The sequence below is a fragment of the Nymphalis io genome, chromosome 27 (assembly GCF_905147045.1).
Source record: "Nymphalis io chromosome 27, ilAglIoxx1.1, whole genome shotgun sequence".
Classification (NCBI taxonomy): Eukaryota; Metazoa; Arthropoda; class Insecta; order Lepidoptera; family Nymphalidae; genus Nymphalis; species Nymphalis io.
The window spans coordinates 5,719,630-5,734,670 of NC_065914.1; the positions used below are offsets into that span (position 1 = coordinate 5,719,630).

Below are 15,041 nucleotides of genomic sequence, written 5' to 3' on the forward strand. Positions count from 1 at the left end.
ATTGTTTTGCTTATAACAGTTGGCAAAGCTAAAGGCTGTGTTCAGATGACGAAAAACGGATGGTCGGTCGCCTGTCGTTTATAAATCGGTCTATTAAAGACCAAAGGGCATTTGCGTGTAGAATAATGGCGCGTCCACACAGACCGGAGTTTATCGAACTCTGGTGCGCTATTACGGGTGTTACTGTAGTTAGTGATGATACACGTCGTTTTGGAAAGTAGTAGCAACAACATATGTATGTTTACGAAAATATTTGGAGGTTATTATATAAACGGAGAGAGGAAGTACGTCATACGTCAAAGATACGTTATATTGGAACGTTATAAAAGAAATAACATTAGCCTTAAATATACTACAAGTTAATTGGGCAAGTGCATATAAAAGTAGCCTATGTTCTTCCTAGGGGTTCAAGCTTGCTTCATATCAAATATCATCAAAATCGCTTTAGTGTTTTAGCTGTGAAAGCGTAACAGACAGGCACACAGAACTCGGCCTTGATGAAATTTGTTGTCTGTATTTGAGTACCTGTTTAGATACAGTACATTAATAAAAATATAAAATAAATAAAATTCTTATACCTTTCTTACGAATATGGGTCGGGCGGCTAGTATTATGCATATGAAAATAAAAAACTGAATAAAATATTATACATAATATATAGACTAATAAATTTGAACTAGGTTCAGCAATCGTAACGGTCTTGATTATAAAGTGACGTCATCGCTTGGTGGTCTTGTGAAGGTTTGATGAGTACTTTCCAACGGTATGACATTGACACGGATTTGAATTTTAAATCGTTCCATTTTGGAATAAAAAGAATTTATTTAATATAGACTAAAATATTTTGAAATTAGAAGATAAAAATAAGTCTTATATATATTATACTAGCGTTTAACTCACGATATACTAATTTAAATAACTTTTTTCTTTAAAAAATTAGGATTTTCATACAAACTTTTACCCCTATTAACTTACCTTAGTAACCCACATAGTACAAAATCCTTTCTTAGTACTAGCCTACTATGTAAATGGGACCTATATGCAAATTTTCATGGTGCTACTCTCACTAGTTGGTGCGTTGTTTGCCAGTCAATATATTCTTTTATATATAAATAGATGTTTTTTTTGAGATTCAATAGACAATCGATTGATCACTGAAAGTTAATCAAAGAGATTATCGATATCAACAGATCTTTCAACCGAACTCCATGAAAATTTATCTATGTACAGGCAGAGTCGAGTCTGCTTGTTAGTAATATATAGTAGTTCTAAAGGCTCTTTTAATTAGTTTATATAAATATTATGCTAAATAAATTACACTTAAATATTCTTCAAGCTCAAATCAAAGGTACACATTTATATAGCTATCTATAAAACGTTTTAAAAGTTGACTTGCTGCAGCGCCATCTAGTGGCATGCTACGATAACATAATTAAACTTTTATTTAAGATCAACTGATAACTAAGTACTTGTTGTAAAATATATTTCATCTTAATGTACTGTGTGATAGAGCTTCGCAAATACTCGTATATATAACATTAATAAATAATTTAAAGAGTTACCAGCAACTATATTTAATAAAGCAAAACCACCCCACAATTTAGACCGTTATTGCAACCGCTGCTAAGGATACGCTGTCGTGCAATTGCAGCTTGAGAATGTAACGAAATTGAGTTCTTGTGCTTCGTTTTTTTATGTTATAGGCAGGCGGACGAGTAAATAAGACACCTGATGGTAAGTCGTCATTACTGCCCAAAGACATTGGCGATGTAAGAAATAATAACCATTCCTTACATCGCCAAAGCGCCACCAACCTTGAGATGTTATGTCCCTTGTGCCTGTAGTTACACTGGCTCTTCAAACCGTAACGCAACAATATTAACGGTTGGTTGACGAGCCGGTTGGCGTGGTTGGTAGATACTTGCCTTGCACGCCGAAGGTTGTGGGTTCGATTCCCACCCAGGACAGACATTTGTGTGCATGAATAAATGTCTGTTTGTCCTGAGTCTGGGTGTAATTATCTTTATGAGTATGTATTTACAAAAGAAAAGTAGTATACGTAGTATATCAGTTGTCTGGTTTCCATAGCACAAGCTTTGTACAAGCTTAATTTGGGATCAGATGGCCGTGTGTGAGGAATATCCCAGGATATTATATTAGGATATTATTATTATTAAGTATTACTGCTTAGCGGCAAAATATATGATGAGTGGGTGGTACCCACCGAGACGGGCCCTACCTCCAGAAATATTTTAGGATGTTGGATCCTTCTAGATTGCCGTCCTCCTGGCCTCGAAGGGATTCTTTATCTCCATGTATTAATGTTAAATACAGTGACTTAGGCTAGGGACTTTATTACTTGATCAGTTTATGTCTCCGGAAACTTCCATAACTTAATCCATCCATTGGAATCCATTTATATTTAAACAACAGTTTTTGTGAGACAGTTGATAACAATTTATATGTAAGCTTGAAGAGCTCGTTTTTGTCAATGTACGGGAGTTGATCGGCATACGAGGATAACTAACGAGTTCCAATATATGTCACTTGTTACAGATATGGCGCTAGTCGATCACACAGACGTGAAAATGGGAAAGATATACGAAGACAGCGATGTGGACAAACACGCTGAATCTAAGATCCAGAAGCTGTTCTCTGGATCGACGGTGCTCTTGACAGGAGGCACTGGGTTCCTCGGGAAACTACTGGTCGAGAAACTTTTAAGGTAAATTATATATTTAATCCAAAATTAAATTATAAGGTCCTCCAGACCGATTTCGGTCACGGCGGCCAATCTCAAGATAGATTAACCAACTACGCAGGAGATATTATAGTGCACAAGTGTGTGCGCAAACACAGGTACACTCTCTATTCCCTAACTCTCATGATCCAATGGGACGGCAATCCGTCACGACCGGAAAGAATTCAGACGCAGGACCAACGGCTTTACGTGCTTTCCGAGGCACGGGAGTGTACACATTTCCAACTTCCAGACCCCGGGCTGCTACTGAGAATTTTCTGACGGAAAAATCCAATAACTTTTTATTGGCCCAACCTAGGAATTAAACCCAAGACCTCCGGGTCAGCGGCCTTATATCTAGCCACTAGACCAACGAGGCAGTCATTATAGGTTGTCGGACGAGCATATGGGCCACCTGATGGTAAGTGGTCAACGCCCATAGACATTGGCATTGTATGAAATGTTAATCATAGCTTCCATCGCCAATGCGCCACCAACCTTGGGAACTTAGATGTTATATCCCTTGTGCCTGTAATAACACTGGCTCACTCAGCCTTCAAAACGGAACACAACAATACCAAGTATTGCTGTTTTGCGGTAAAATATATGATGATCGGGTGGTACCTACCCAGACGAGCTTGCACAAAGCCCTACCATCAATGAGTAGTACCTATAAGTATGGCAATCTTTACCCTTAAACCTATTAATTTGTAAACTTTCAATTTGTAATTATTACTGTATGTCATGTTGGTGATAAATAAATAAATATTTACAACAAATTTGTTGCATGTCTCTATTAGACATGCAACAAATTTGTTGATTATTTAGAAGGATAGGTTTTAAAACTTTTGTTAGACTTTTTTAAACATTTTTTTCGATTCCCCGGCATAATATATTCTTGTTTTTTTTAGTTATTAGTTAGGATAAATTCAAATAAAAAGTCGAGATGGTCTATTGGTTAGAGCGCTTGAATCTTAAACGATGATCTCGGGTTCAAGCCCAAGCAAGCAACAATAATTTTCGTGTAATTAATTTATGTTTATTATTAGTTTCATTCTCGTTCAGAACCAAGTCCTCGAACCATTTTCAGCTAAAATGTTTTTTTTTAATATAAGTCATTCTAACTCGATGTCACTTACAATGTGTTCTAAGTTAAAATGTATCTTTTGTTGCGTTTAACAAATAAACAATATTATTTAATAGATTATTCCAGCTATATGTTAATTATATGTAAAAATGCAATAAACATGTAAAGAATATAAATGGCGTGACATTACACGTTATTTTAATGCACGAGTTTATTTACCTTCGTGTATTTTTAATAACATATAAATATTTTTTTATTTCACTATAATTTTATAAATATACTATAAATAATAATGTCTGTGATTTTTATGTTTGTGTCGAGTTAACAATACCGTTTATCATGGTAGGGATTTATGTACGCATGGATAAGTACCACTCACTTCCAGTTGTTTTACCATCTGTTTTGGTGGTCGATTTCTTTCGACGTGAGCAAAGTAACATTTATCTGTAATTTAATTAGTGGAAAGGGGTGGGTAACTATGGATTAACAAACGGTGCCAAATGTATTGATTTGCTGTATACTTTGTTTATTGAAAAAAAAAGAGTAACTACACAGTTTATTGTCGGTTCGGGTACAATCTACTTTAAATTTGAATATAATTTAATCCTGTAATATGAAGATTCAAAAGTGCTTATAAGAACCGTTTTAAATATATACAACGGGACGTCGGGAAGCCGGGTTATCACATTATTTACTGATTCGTGAACCTAGCACGGGAATCCATGGTGGGCGTTATGCTAACGTTAAAATAAGTAGACTATAACGTTGACTTTTGTTACTATTTTAATTACAAGCATTTCAATTTCTTATACAAATAGAGATTACATTTATAATTAGCGATTTAGAGCCAATGGGCTTGCGAATGATCACCGCGTACCATCGCTTTCAATCAGTCTATGATTGACATAACGTTCGCCCGTCGTGACAAACGCAACTCCATTCGGTGTTATCCGATCTAATAAACTAAACAGACTAATTTACCAACGATAAAAAAAATAACAAAATAAATTATAACTCTCAAAATTAACTGATTTTCATTATTTAATAATCACGCGCCGACATATACATATATTGATTTATATTATAAAAATAATAATAAATAAGTCTAGAAATAGAGGTAAGACGCTTTGCCTGTGCCCTTGTTTAATAAAAAAAAATAAAGATTGTAGTAAGACTGAAAAGTTGCTGACTTCCTAATTCCTTATTTCGGCTGATAATGTTGATTTCCTGATTGCACAGATTCTCCAATAACTTTTGTGTTTCAATCCAATCCAATATTTATTATTATTTTTTGTTTGTATGTTTGTTGACACTTCGAGCCTCAGACAAGTAAGAGTAAGATTTCAAACGTCAGATGAATTCAGCGTTAGATTCGTTATTGTTACACTTTAATGTGTGCGTGAGGTTGGTCCACGGTAAGGGCTAACTGAGACTGAGTTCAAATGTTTACACATCAATTCTCGTGAGTACCTCAGCACTCAAAATATTTTTTTATTCGTATTATGTCAAATAATTCAATTATGTCTAGCAATGTGGCAACAACTGGAAGTCCTGTGTATGTCAAACGCATCACACGATTTCTGGCTTATTGGTTGTTCGTTGCGCTTACAAGTTTCTCCAAGTTTTCTAAGCTGGTCTAATTGCCTTGTTTCTTCGATTTGCCAGTGCAGTCATTACTTCTTCGAGTGTGTAAGCAAAAGTAATTCTCTTTAAAAAAAGAATTGCCGCCGATCTTTTTTAAATGTATGCGCCCAATAGTAGGAGATTTGTTTCCTAACAATATGTTACGTTTAGCTGTATATTTGTCTTTATGTTGCACTTTATTGACAGTAAAAATATTTTTTCGCTTTCGTTGCGCGTTTTACCTTGAAGAGGTTGTTGAACCTTCCAGAATCCCTTTACTTTGTCTGTATAAAATTAAAAACGGAGAGAATTATATAAAATATATATTTCTAAAATAGGCAGTCATAAGAACTGCCGATATAAGTGAAAACTCGTAACTGTTAAATATATTTGTCCAATTTCCACATCTATTGGCACTCCAAGTAATAATTGTATTGCTTTTTATTATATTGCTTTTTATTCATCAAAATACACAGTATGTCACAAACTCCGTACAAAATATTAATACAGCTCAATTTAAATAAGTAATAGTTAAAATTTATTTATATTATTTGTATATAATTTTAGTATTTACATAAATTTCAATCATTATTATCATTAATTTCCACACTAATTAAATTATTTGTATTTTCAACGATTTCATTATATTAACATTAGCATGTCGGTGACGCGAAACCACGAGTCTATCCTCTACGATAAACCAGCGCAACGCGAAGAAGTATTCACTTAAAAAAACGGTTTCAAATTCTGTTCAATGAAAAACTTTTAAAGGCGTAGGTTTTTTTGTTCGTCACACCTTTATATGTACGTATGTAAAGCAGTCAGTAAAGAGATTGTTGATTCGGCGCTTTTCTGGCAAATGTCAAAACAAAAAGCGGGCCGGTTAGCGTGGTTGATAGGTATTTGCGTTTCACGCCGAAGGTTGTGGGTTCGATTGCCACCCAGGACAGACATTTTTGTGCATGAACATGTCTGTTCGTCCTGAGTCTGGGTGTAACTATCTATATACATATGTATTTACAAAAGAAAAGTAGTATATGTCTATCAGTTGTCTGGTTTCCATAGTACAAAGTCTGCTTAGTTTGAGATCAGATGGCCGTGTGTGAATAATGTCCCAGGATTTTATTATTATTATTATTAAAAATATCCTTACTAATGTTATAAATGACAGTGAGTTGCTTGTAACGCTTTCATGTCTTAACTACTGAATTGATTATCGTAAAAAGTAATTACGTACTGATTATAATAGTAATTTTCAGAAAAGGCTTCAGCTCATGGACGAAGCCGCGGGCGGTTATCGTCGGGACACGGTTGTCCAAAAATAATCAAATATGTCTTATTCAACAGAGCTATTCGCGACAATAGTTAGATACCGTCGTATGTATATAATATAATTTATATTTCTTTATAATATGGATAGGCGGATGGGCCACCTGATGGCTAGTGGTCACCACCCCACATAGACATTGACTCCGTTGAAAATAAATACCACTTCTTACATCACCAATGATCCACCAACATTTGCAGCTAAGAAAATATTCGTATGTTACTTGTGTCTGTAGTTACACTGGCTCCTTCCAATTGGAACTCAACAATATTAAGGATTGTTGTTTGGCGGTCGAATATGTGATAAGTTGTTGGCACTTACCCAGAGAGACTTCAAGAAAGAAGATGTATTTAAATAAAAATAGGTGGTAACCTATTTTTATTTAAATACATATAATTATATTATAATAAACATTTCTACTAGTCATATACTTATATATGTACTTAATTGTGTAATTAAACCTTTCGGGATCATAGAGGACATATGAGGCGCCTCCATAAATCATTATTTAAATAAAAAAAACAGTATATCAGTTGTTTTCTTTAAATATTAAAAACGATTACGAGTCACAACAACTATTTCGTTCAACCTTCTAGTTATCGATATACAAAAATGTTTTATAAAAATATTTTATTGTAATTATTAATTCAAGTAATCAGGAAACGGAGTGTTATGCTATATATTCGATAATTAAATGGTATCGTTTTTTTTTCATTTATGATCTTTATTTTATATTTGATATTTAAGCGGGTTGATTGACAATTAACAGATTTTCCGGGTAATAAGACACATGTGCAGGTTTTCCCCACGATTATAAGCACAAGACTCCTTTATGAATTTGAAACCCAAATTAAGTGCTGCATTTCTAGGTTTGAACCCGCGAACACAGGTTTCACGCGTTCTAACCACTGGGCCGTCTTGGTTCTCTCATTATGTATTTATTCACAATAACATAAATTTAAAAGAAAAGCAGCGATTATTAAAGCTGATATTAATATATTAAAAACGAGAAGTAAGTTAAAGTAAGTTTTGACAATAACTTGTCGACTTTGCAAAGTATTTTAAATACAGGTTGTATTTCTCCCAGGGAATTCCCTCTATTCGTTTCAATAACAATATTCTACATTTATTTTTAATTTGGCCTTATAATAAACTTAGATCTCATATAAATAACTACCCCCCCCCCTTCAAGCAGCCAATATTCTAATACACAAATCAATTCCTTTTGATACCCCACTCGTATATACGCTTACTATCGTTTATTCATCCCCTCTTCCAACCTCCCTAACAATTAGACGGCTGAATTAATTCTTTAAACATAGCATATAACACTCTCGACTAAAAAATATTTAAAAGTAAAGAAAGTAAATGAAAATCGGTTCATCCGTTCAAGAGCTACGATCTCATGTATGCAGACAAACAGAGATACAGACACACATCAAACTTACAACATCCCTCGTTTTGCGTCGGAGGTTAAAAAATGATTAAAATACTTGTTTATATAAAAATGCATATTTTATATTTATAGTTTGATTGTATATAACTAACATACTTTTATAATGTAATTGTTGGAAAAGTGTGACTATTAAATTTCTTGGGGGTTCTTCTGGAGATACCGGCTTGCATCAAGATAATATAGAATGATTATTATAAAACTACGCAGCATGTCTGTCTGAACGTGATACACTCCAAAACTATTGGAGGGATTATTATCAATGAACGGATTGATTCATGAGAAAAGGGTAGGTGTATAGTTCATTAGGGTTTTCTGTAAGTTGGCTCTGACGATTGGCTGAATTGGTGAAGATGTCGGAATACTGACTGGGAGCTATACTGGCGTGCACCGGGTAAAACAATAGAGTTATATATAACTAGAGATGGTCTAGTGGTAAGAACGCGTGAATCTTAACCGTGTTTGACGGTGCCATCATATGTCTAATTTCCCTGAAATCTGTCACATGTGTATTCCACCAACCCGCACTGGAGTGGCGTGGTAGAATAAGCTCCAACCCTTCTCCTCAAAAAGGGAAAGGAAGCTTTAGCCCAGCAGTGGGACATTCATAGGTTGTTACTTTTACTGTATGTATAATGTTTTATCGTAGGATACCTTTATTCTACACGTGCGTAGCCAGGACGGGAAGCTTCTAAATAATATATATGAGAAGTTTTCGTAGTTATATTTTAATATTACTGCCTCGTTGGTCTAGTAGCTTGATGTAAGGCCGCAAACCTGGAAATCTTGGGTTCAATTCCCAGGTCGAACCAATAAAAAGTTATTGAGTTTTTCTGTCAGAAAATTCTCAGTAACAGCCCGGAGTCTGGAAGTTGGAAGCGTGTACACTCACGTGCCTCGGAAAGTACGTAACACCTTTGGTCCTCCGCTTGAACTCTTTCCAGTCGTGTCGGATTGCCGTCCCATCGGATTATGAGAGTTAGGGAATAGAGAGTGCACCTGTGTTTGCGTACACACTTGTGCACTATAATATCTCCTCCGTAGTTGGCTAATCTCTCTTGAGATTGGCCGCCGTGGCCGAAATCGGTCTGAAGGACATTATTATAATAATATTTAAATATATTCACGTGCGATGTCATGACATAGTAAAAATTAATGTATACAAATCTATATTATACTAATATTATAAATGCGAAATAACTGTCTGTTTATTGCGATTTCAAGGTAAGCCACTGAATCGATTTTGATAAAATTGGAAACGGTGTGAAGCAATGTTTGACCCCTAGGAAGGACAAAGGGTTTTTTTACTTAATACCCGCTCCTCTCCCTAACAAGCCAGTTTTATTATAATGCAAAAAATATTCCACTAGTTTTTCCATTATAAAGAACGTTTTGTAAAACTTTCCACTGTGTAATATTTACATTTTTAATATATATCGTATTCTTTATGCTGCGGTGTACTGACATTTAATGTTATGAATAATTAATTAAAATAATTAGTAGTGTTACATGAATTATATGTATCGTTTGTCTAGTGGTTAGATCATAAGGTCGCAGATCGTGAGGTCCCGGTTCCGGTTCGGGCGGGTGTAGTAGCTCGGTCAAGTGCCTCGGAGAGCACGTCAAGCCATTGGTCTTGCTCCTGGACTCATTCCGGTCGTGTTGAATTGCCTTCCCACCGGATTATGAGTGAGGGAATGGAGAGAGCCGTGGTAGAAATCTATGAGTACGCTACGTTGTTTTTTTTTTAATTTTGTTCTATGCATCAATAAATAAATCTTATATAAAAAGCCAAGACATGATGTCCCAGTGAATAGAAGACACGATATTAAGCCGAATATCGCAGGTTCAAATCCAAGTAAGCACCGAGTTTTCATATGCATGTGTTATTTGTGTTTATAAATCATCTCGTGGCTGTGATGAAATGACGTCACAGAATCTGCATATATGAAGCGCTTGCCCAGCTGTGGAAAATTTAAATATTAGTATGATAAATATGATTTAGAAGCGTGATCTTGCGTTTGGTAATGATACAATGTTAAAATTTGATCAAATATTGATATTTAATGTTTGTTTATTCGAAGTAATGTTTGATAAACGACAAGTGTTTACGGTAGTGAGTGGGTTGTGGTTTGAACAAATATACACTGGCTCACTCGTCCTTCAAACCGAAATGCAACGATACTATCTACAGGCACAAGGGACTTAATATATTAGTTACAAAGGTTAATATTTCAAACAGTGCTATCATCTAAGAGCGCAGGCTTTTCATCGGGTTCTGGCGGGGTCGCGCTTGTAAGTCACAACGTTCCCGTGGCCCCGCCGCCTTGCGGAGAGGCGGAATTCCGGGAAGGTTTTAGTGGGTAGGACGGGGCCTTCTGCCCCGTGAGTCCCACATACCCATCCGGGTCCCCCGACCGAGCGGCATGCGTAAATGCATTTCCTCCTCGAAAACAAAAAAAGGCATATCATCAGGTGGCCAATTTGCCAGTTTACCTACCTATGTTGAATAAATATATATAACGAATGGTCAGGCTTCAAGTCGTTATCAGACATGGTGACCTTCGAAATAAAAGTCTTGCCGTTCACGTTAGTAATGTATTTTCAATATTAAATCACAATAAATTTAAAATATTACAAGATTAACAAGATGGAGCACGATTCATTTGGTAACGCAGCGAGTTTGTCCGATCAACTGTGCCAGCACACGCGGTGGGCGCTCCCACCTCAAGCATGACACTTTCCGGATATCACGTGTTCTTTACGTCATACTGACACAGTTGCGACCTCGCTTAAGCTTCCAGCTTGATGTTACCAGCTGAGTACGATAAATAAACAAAGTAAATCCCCATTAAACTTCTTGATGCTTCGACATATTAATATAACAATGACTTCTTTAAATAAGATTTAAAAAAAAATGTCATGAGTCAAATTATTAATTAATGATTGTAAATAATAATTTAATTACGCATGTAATTAAATTTATTCCTTTGTCTTATTGATTAATTATTTAATAAAACTGTATGATATATAACAATAAATGTTTCTATGGATTCATTATTACATCATAGTGCAATTAACTTGTTTATGTTAATGTCGGAAGTCGGTTTTATATTTTTTTATTTAAGTTAAAGATGTTTTTTATTTTGTTTTTCGTCAATTATAGAATTTTTTATTAAAATTTTAAGTTAGCCTATGAAATTTGAATTATGAAAAAGCCGAGATGGCCTAGTGGTAAGAACGCGTGAATCTTAACCGATGATCGTGGGTTCAAACCCGGGCAAGCACCACTGAATTTTCATGTGCTTAATTTGTGTTTATAATTCGTCTCGTGCTTAACGGTGAAGGAAAACATCGTGAGGAAACCTGCATGTGTCTAATTTCATTGAAATTCTGCCACATGTGTATTCTACCAACCCGCATTGGAGCAGCGTGGTGGAATAAGCTCCAAACCTTCTCCTCAAAAGGGAGAGGAGGCCTTAGCCCAGCAGTGGGACATTAACAGGCTGTTACTGTACTGTATGAAATTTTGTTACACTATTTTTATATAAGCAATAAAAAAATGTATGTTACGTTGGCTTCCTAATTAACATATTTTTAATTATCAGCTGTGGTCCGAAATAAAAAAATATAATTTTGTTTACGATAACTCGCAAATAGCCTAATATGGCAGGATTCATCATAGCCAGTCTTCAATTTCATTTATTTACAACAAAGATACGTACGTGACATTTAAGTTGTTATAACTTTTGATAGACTCAACCGATTTTCATGAAACATAGATTAAACAGTGCCTTATTATATTTTTTATAATGGTTCGGTGTTTTATTTTTTTTTTATTTTTTAGCCATTTCAAAGATTATCCCGGACAAACAAACATCACAGACAGCCACTACAGTTTTACTTATTTGTATAGAATCAATAGCTATTACACAATTTCAACGAACATTATCACTCGGCGTTTATTGCAATCATTGTTTAAGTAAATACTGTTACTTCAATGTAATTTATTTACATAAACTAGTTATTCAATTTAAAAAAAAAATCCAATTAACTCAATCAGTGTCGTGTTATTAAATGCTACGATTGGTTTAAATGTTTTCATTTCAAGATCAAGTGAGCATTTGGTAACCCTTTTTATGGACGAGTGTGAGATTTTGCATAGATAAGATAAGAATCTTTATAATATGTATATATAAATATAAAATGGAAGTGTGTACATTCCCGTGCCTCGGAAAGCACGTAAAGCCGTTGGTCCTGCGCCTGAACTCTTTCCGGTCGTGTCGGATTGTCGTCCCATTGGATTATGAGATTTAAGGAATAGAGAGTGCACCTGTGTTTGTGCACACATTTGTGCACTATAATATCTCCTGTTGTTGTTAGTCTAATGTTAGTTGGCTATCTCTCTTGAGATTGGCTACCGTGGCCGAAATTGGTCTTGAGGACATTATTATTATTACAAATATAAATACATATATATTATGACATTAAAATAATTTACGTTCATACTGCCAATGTCAAACTTAAATGACGAGTTTTTTTTTGTTTGGGTTAGGTGGTTAAATATCACACTGGGAAGGTTTGGGGCTCGTTCCACCAGGATCGAATGCGGATTGATGGATACACCTATGGTAGATTTTTTCGCCACTATATGTTGTAATAATTAAGCACATGAGTGATTTGAACCGGTTCGCTTCGGTTAAGATTCTTGTGTTCGAAACACGGGGTTATCTCGGCTCGGTTACGTCCAGCTAATTTTTTTCTATCTTTCGTTTATAAAAAAGTCATAAAAACTTTGTAACATATCATCTCGATTTGTCGAATTTTTGTACATTAACAATAACGAAAGGTAATTAAATCAATCAATAAATAATTATATTAAATATAAGCTACAAGTTCAGAATGTCAGTTCAGGTCATGTTAAGATTCTAATGCGAAGAACCGGTAAGAAGCTCAGTAGTTAACTGTTTTCCAATTATCCACTGTTTTATTGGTATTAGAAACAATGTATATTTAAATTCCATTGCGTCAAGTCTCATTTTTATTAGCAACCAATTTTCGCCCGCAGCTTCGCCCGCTTGTTAGAGTAAGGGGGTCAGATATTAGGTAAAAAACAGTAGCCTTCCTTGAGGTTCAAGCTTGCTTCATACCAAATTTTATCAAAATCCGTTAGTGGTATAGTCGTAAAGGCTTACAGACGCGTTTTGACCAATAGGCAAGCACTAGTTCAAAATTTAGCCAATTATACTTTTGAATTGGAAAAAACTTACAAAACACCGTATGTCTTGAGCCTATTCTTGAGCATTTACATAACATTGGTCTTATTTACTTAATTCCGATTATGTAACTATGATTGTAAATATTAGATTATCCTTCGAAACGTGTACAATTGATACGTTGGTTTTTTCAACGTAAATATTTAGTTTTCTAGTAAGAAACTATTATAGTCATAAAATATATTAAATAATAACGTCATCGCTATATACTGTGAATTAATTTTTACATATGTACTGAGAACCGATACGGTTCAATGGTTAGAACTGGTGGTACTTAAATAAATATCGCTTGTTTGAATCCGATCAGCCATCTGATCCAAAAGTAAGCAAGGCTTGTACTGTGGAAACCAGACAACTGATATACTACATATACTACTTTTTTTTGTAAATACATACTTACATAGATAATTACACCCAAACTCAGGACAAACAGACATGTTGATGCGCACAAATGTCTGTCTTGGGTGGGAATCTAACCCACAACCTTCGGCGTGAAAGGAAAGTTATACCAACCACGCAAACCGGCTCTATACATACATATATCAACAAACTTGCGATGATTCAACTTGACATACCTTTATTACTTTTTTTAAATAATTATAGCCTAATATGGTATGTATTAACAAGAATTAATTAGTTAGTTAGATTATGCCTGGTTTTTTAAGGAATTGCTAATATTCATGTTTACCCCTCCAATTATGTGTACGGCTTGTGTTAGAAGTGGGGATTTCAATAGCCCTTTATACATTGCGCTTCTGACTAAGTATTTTGTCCATCAGTGAAATATTTACTCACTTTTACTTTAGCAAACGGTTTGTGTTTGTACTCATTCTTTGACATACAAAGATAATTTTACTTAAAAATTCATTAATTCTTCATTTTCATTGTTTTATTAAACAGGACTTGGTCAATCAACATAAGTGTCACCAAGGCTAATGGGGTTCTCTGTATCGCGGGAAACCTCCAAGGAATTAAAGTGTCGCATGCACAAACGATCCAGTAACTCACCACCAAGAAATGGAGTGCGTACCGTTGGTTTTTTAGTGGGTATTCTGGCGTACTCAGCGCTGGTGAGCCCCACACATCTCTCCTCCCAATTCATGCGAGGGAAACACTTAAATGCGTTTTTCTATCAGCTACTTTAATATAATTAAAATTTAACAAACGTACGTCCTTACATAGTAGCCTTGGTTTCGTAATTTACTTAAAACACATTTAAGTAAAACAATTACAATTTAACAGGTAACGTAATAGCTTAGTTAGAACTGGCATCCGTTGCAGTAGTTAACTGCCTCACTGGTTTTGTGGATAATGATAAGGCTGCAGATCTAGTTCGAATTTTGGGTTTGGCTGGTTGAAAAGTGATCGGGTTTTTGAATCTATAAAAGTTCGGGGCTTATTCCACCACGCAACTCCAATGGGGTTAGTGGGTACATTTCACAGATTTCCCTACAATTTTTTCATTAATCACCTTGCACGAAAATTATAATTTTTTGCACAAATTAAGTAGATGAAAATTAATTTATAGTCGCCTG

At 35.0% G+C, this 15,041-nt stretch overlaps 1 protein-coding gene across 2 annotated transcripts in view; it reads left to right on the forward strand.

The window, feature by feature from the left end:
* Window positions 1–15,041, forward strand: part of LOC126778849 (fatty acyl-CoA reductase wat-like) — a 50,633-nt gene that overhangs the window by 13,761 nt on the left and 21,831 nt on the right. For both annotated transcript variants that reach the window (XM_050502560.1, XM_050502559.1), the window contains exon 2: window positions 2,557–2,725. In XM_050502560.1, the coding sequence (XP_050358517.1) occupies window positions 2,559–2,725 (167 nt within the window). In that variant the 5' untranslated portion in view covers window positions 2,557–2,558. The remainder of the gene's footprint in view (window positions 1–2,556; window positions 2,726–15,041) is intronic.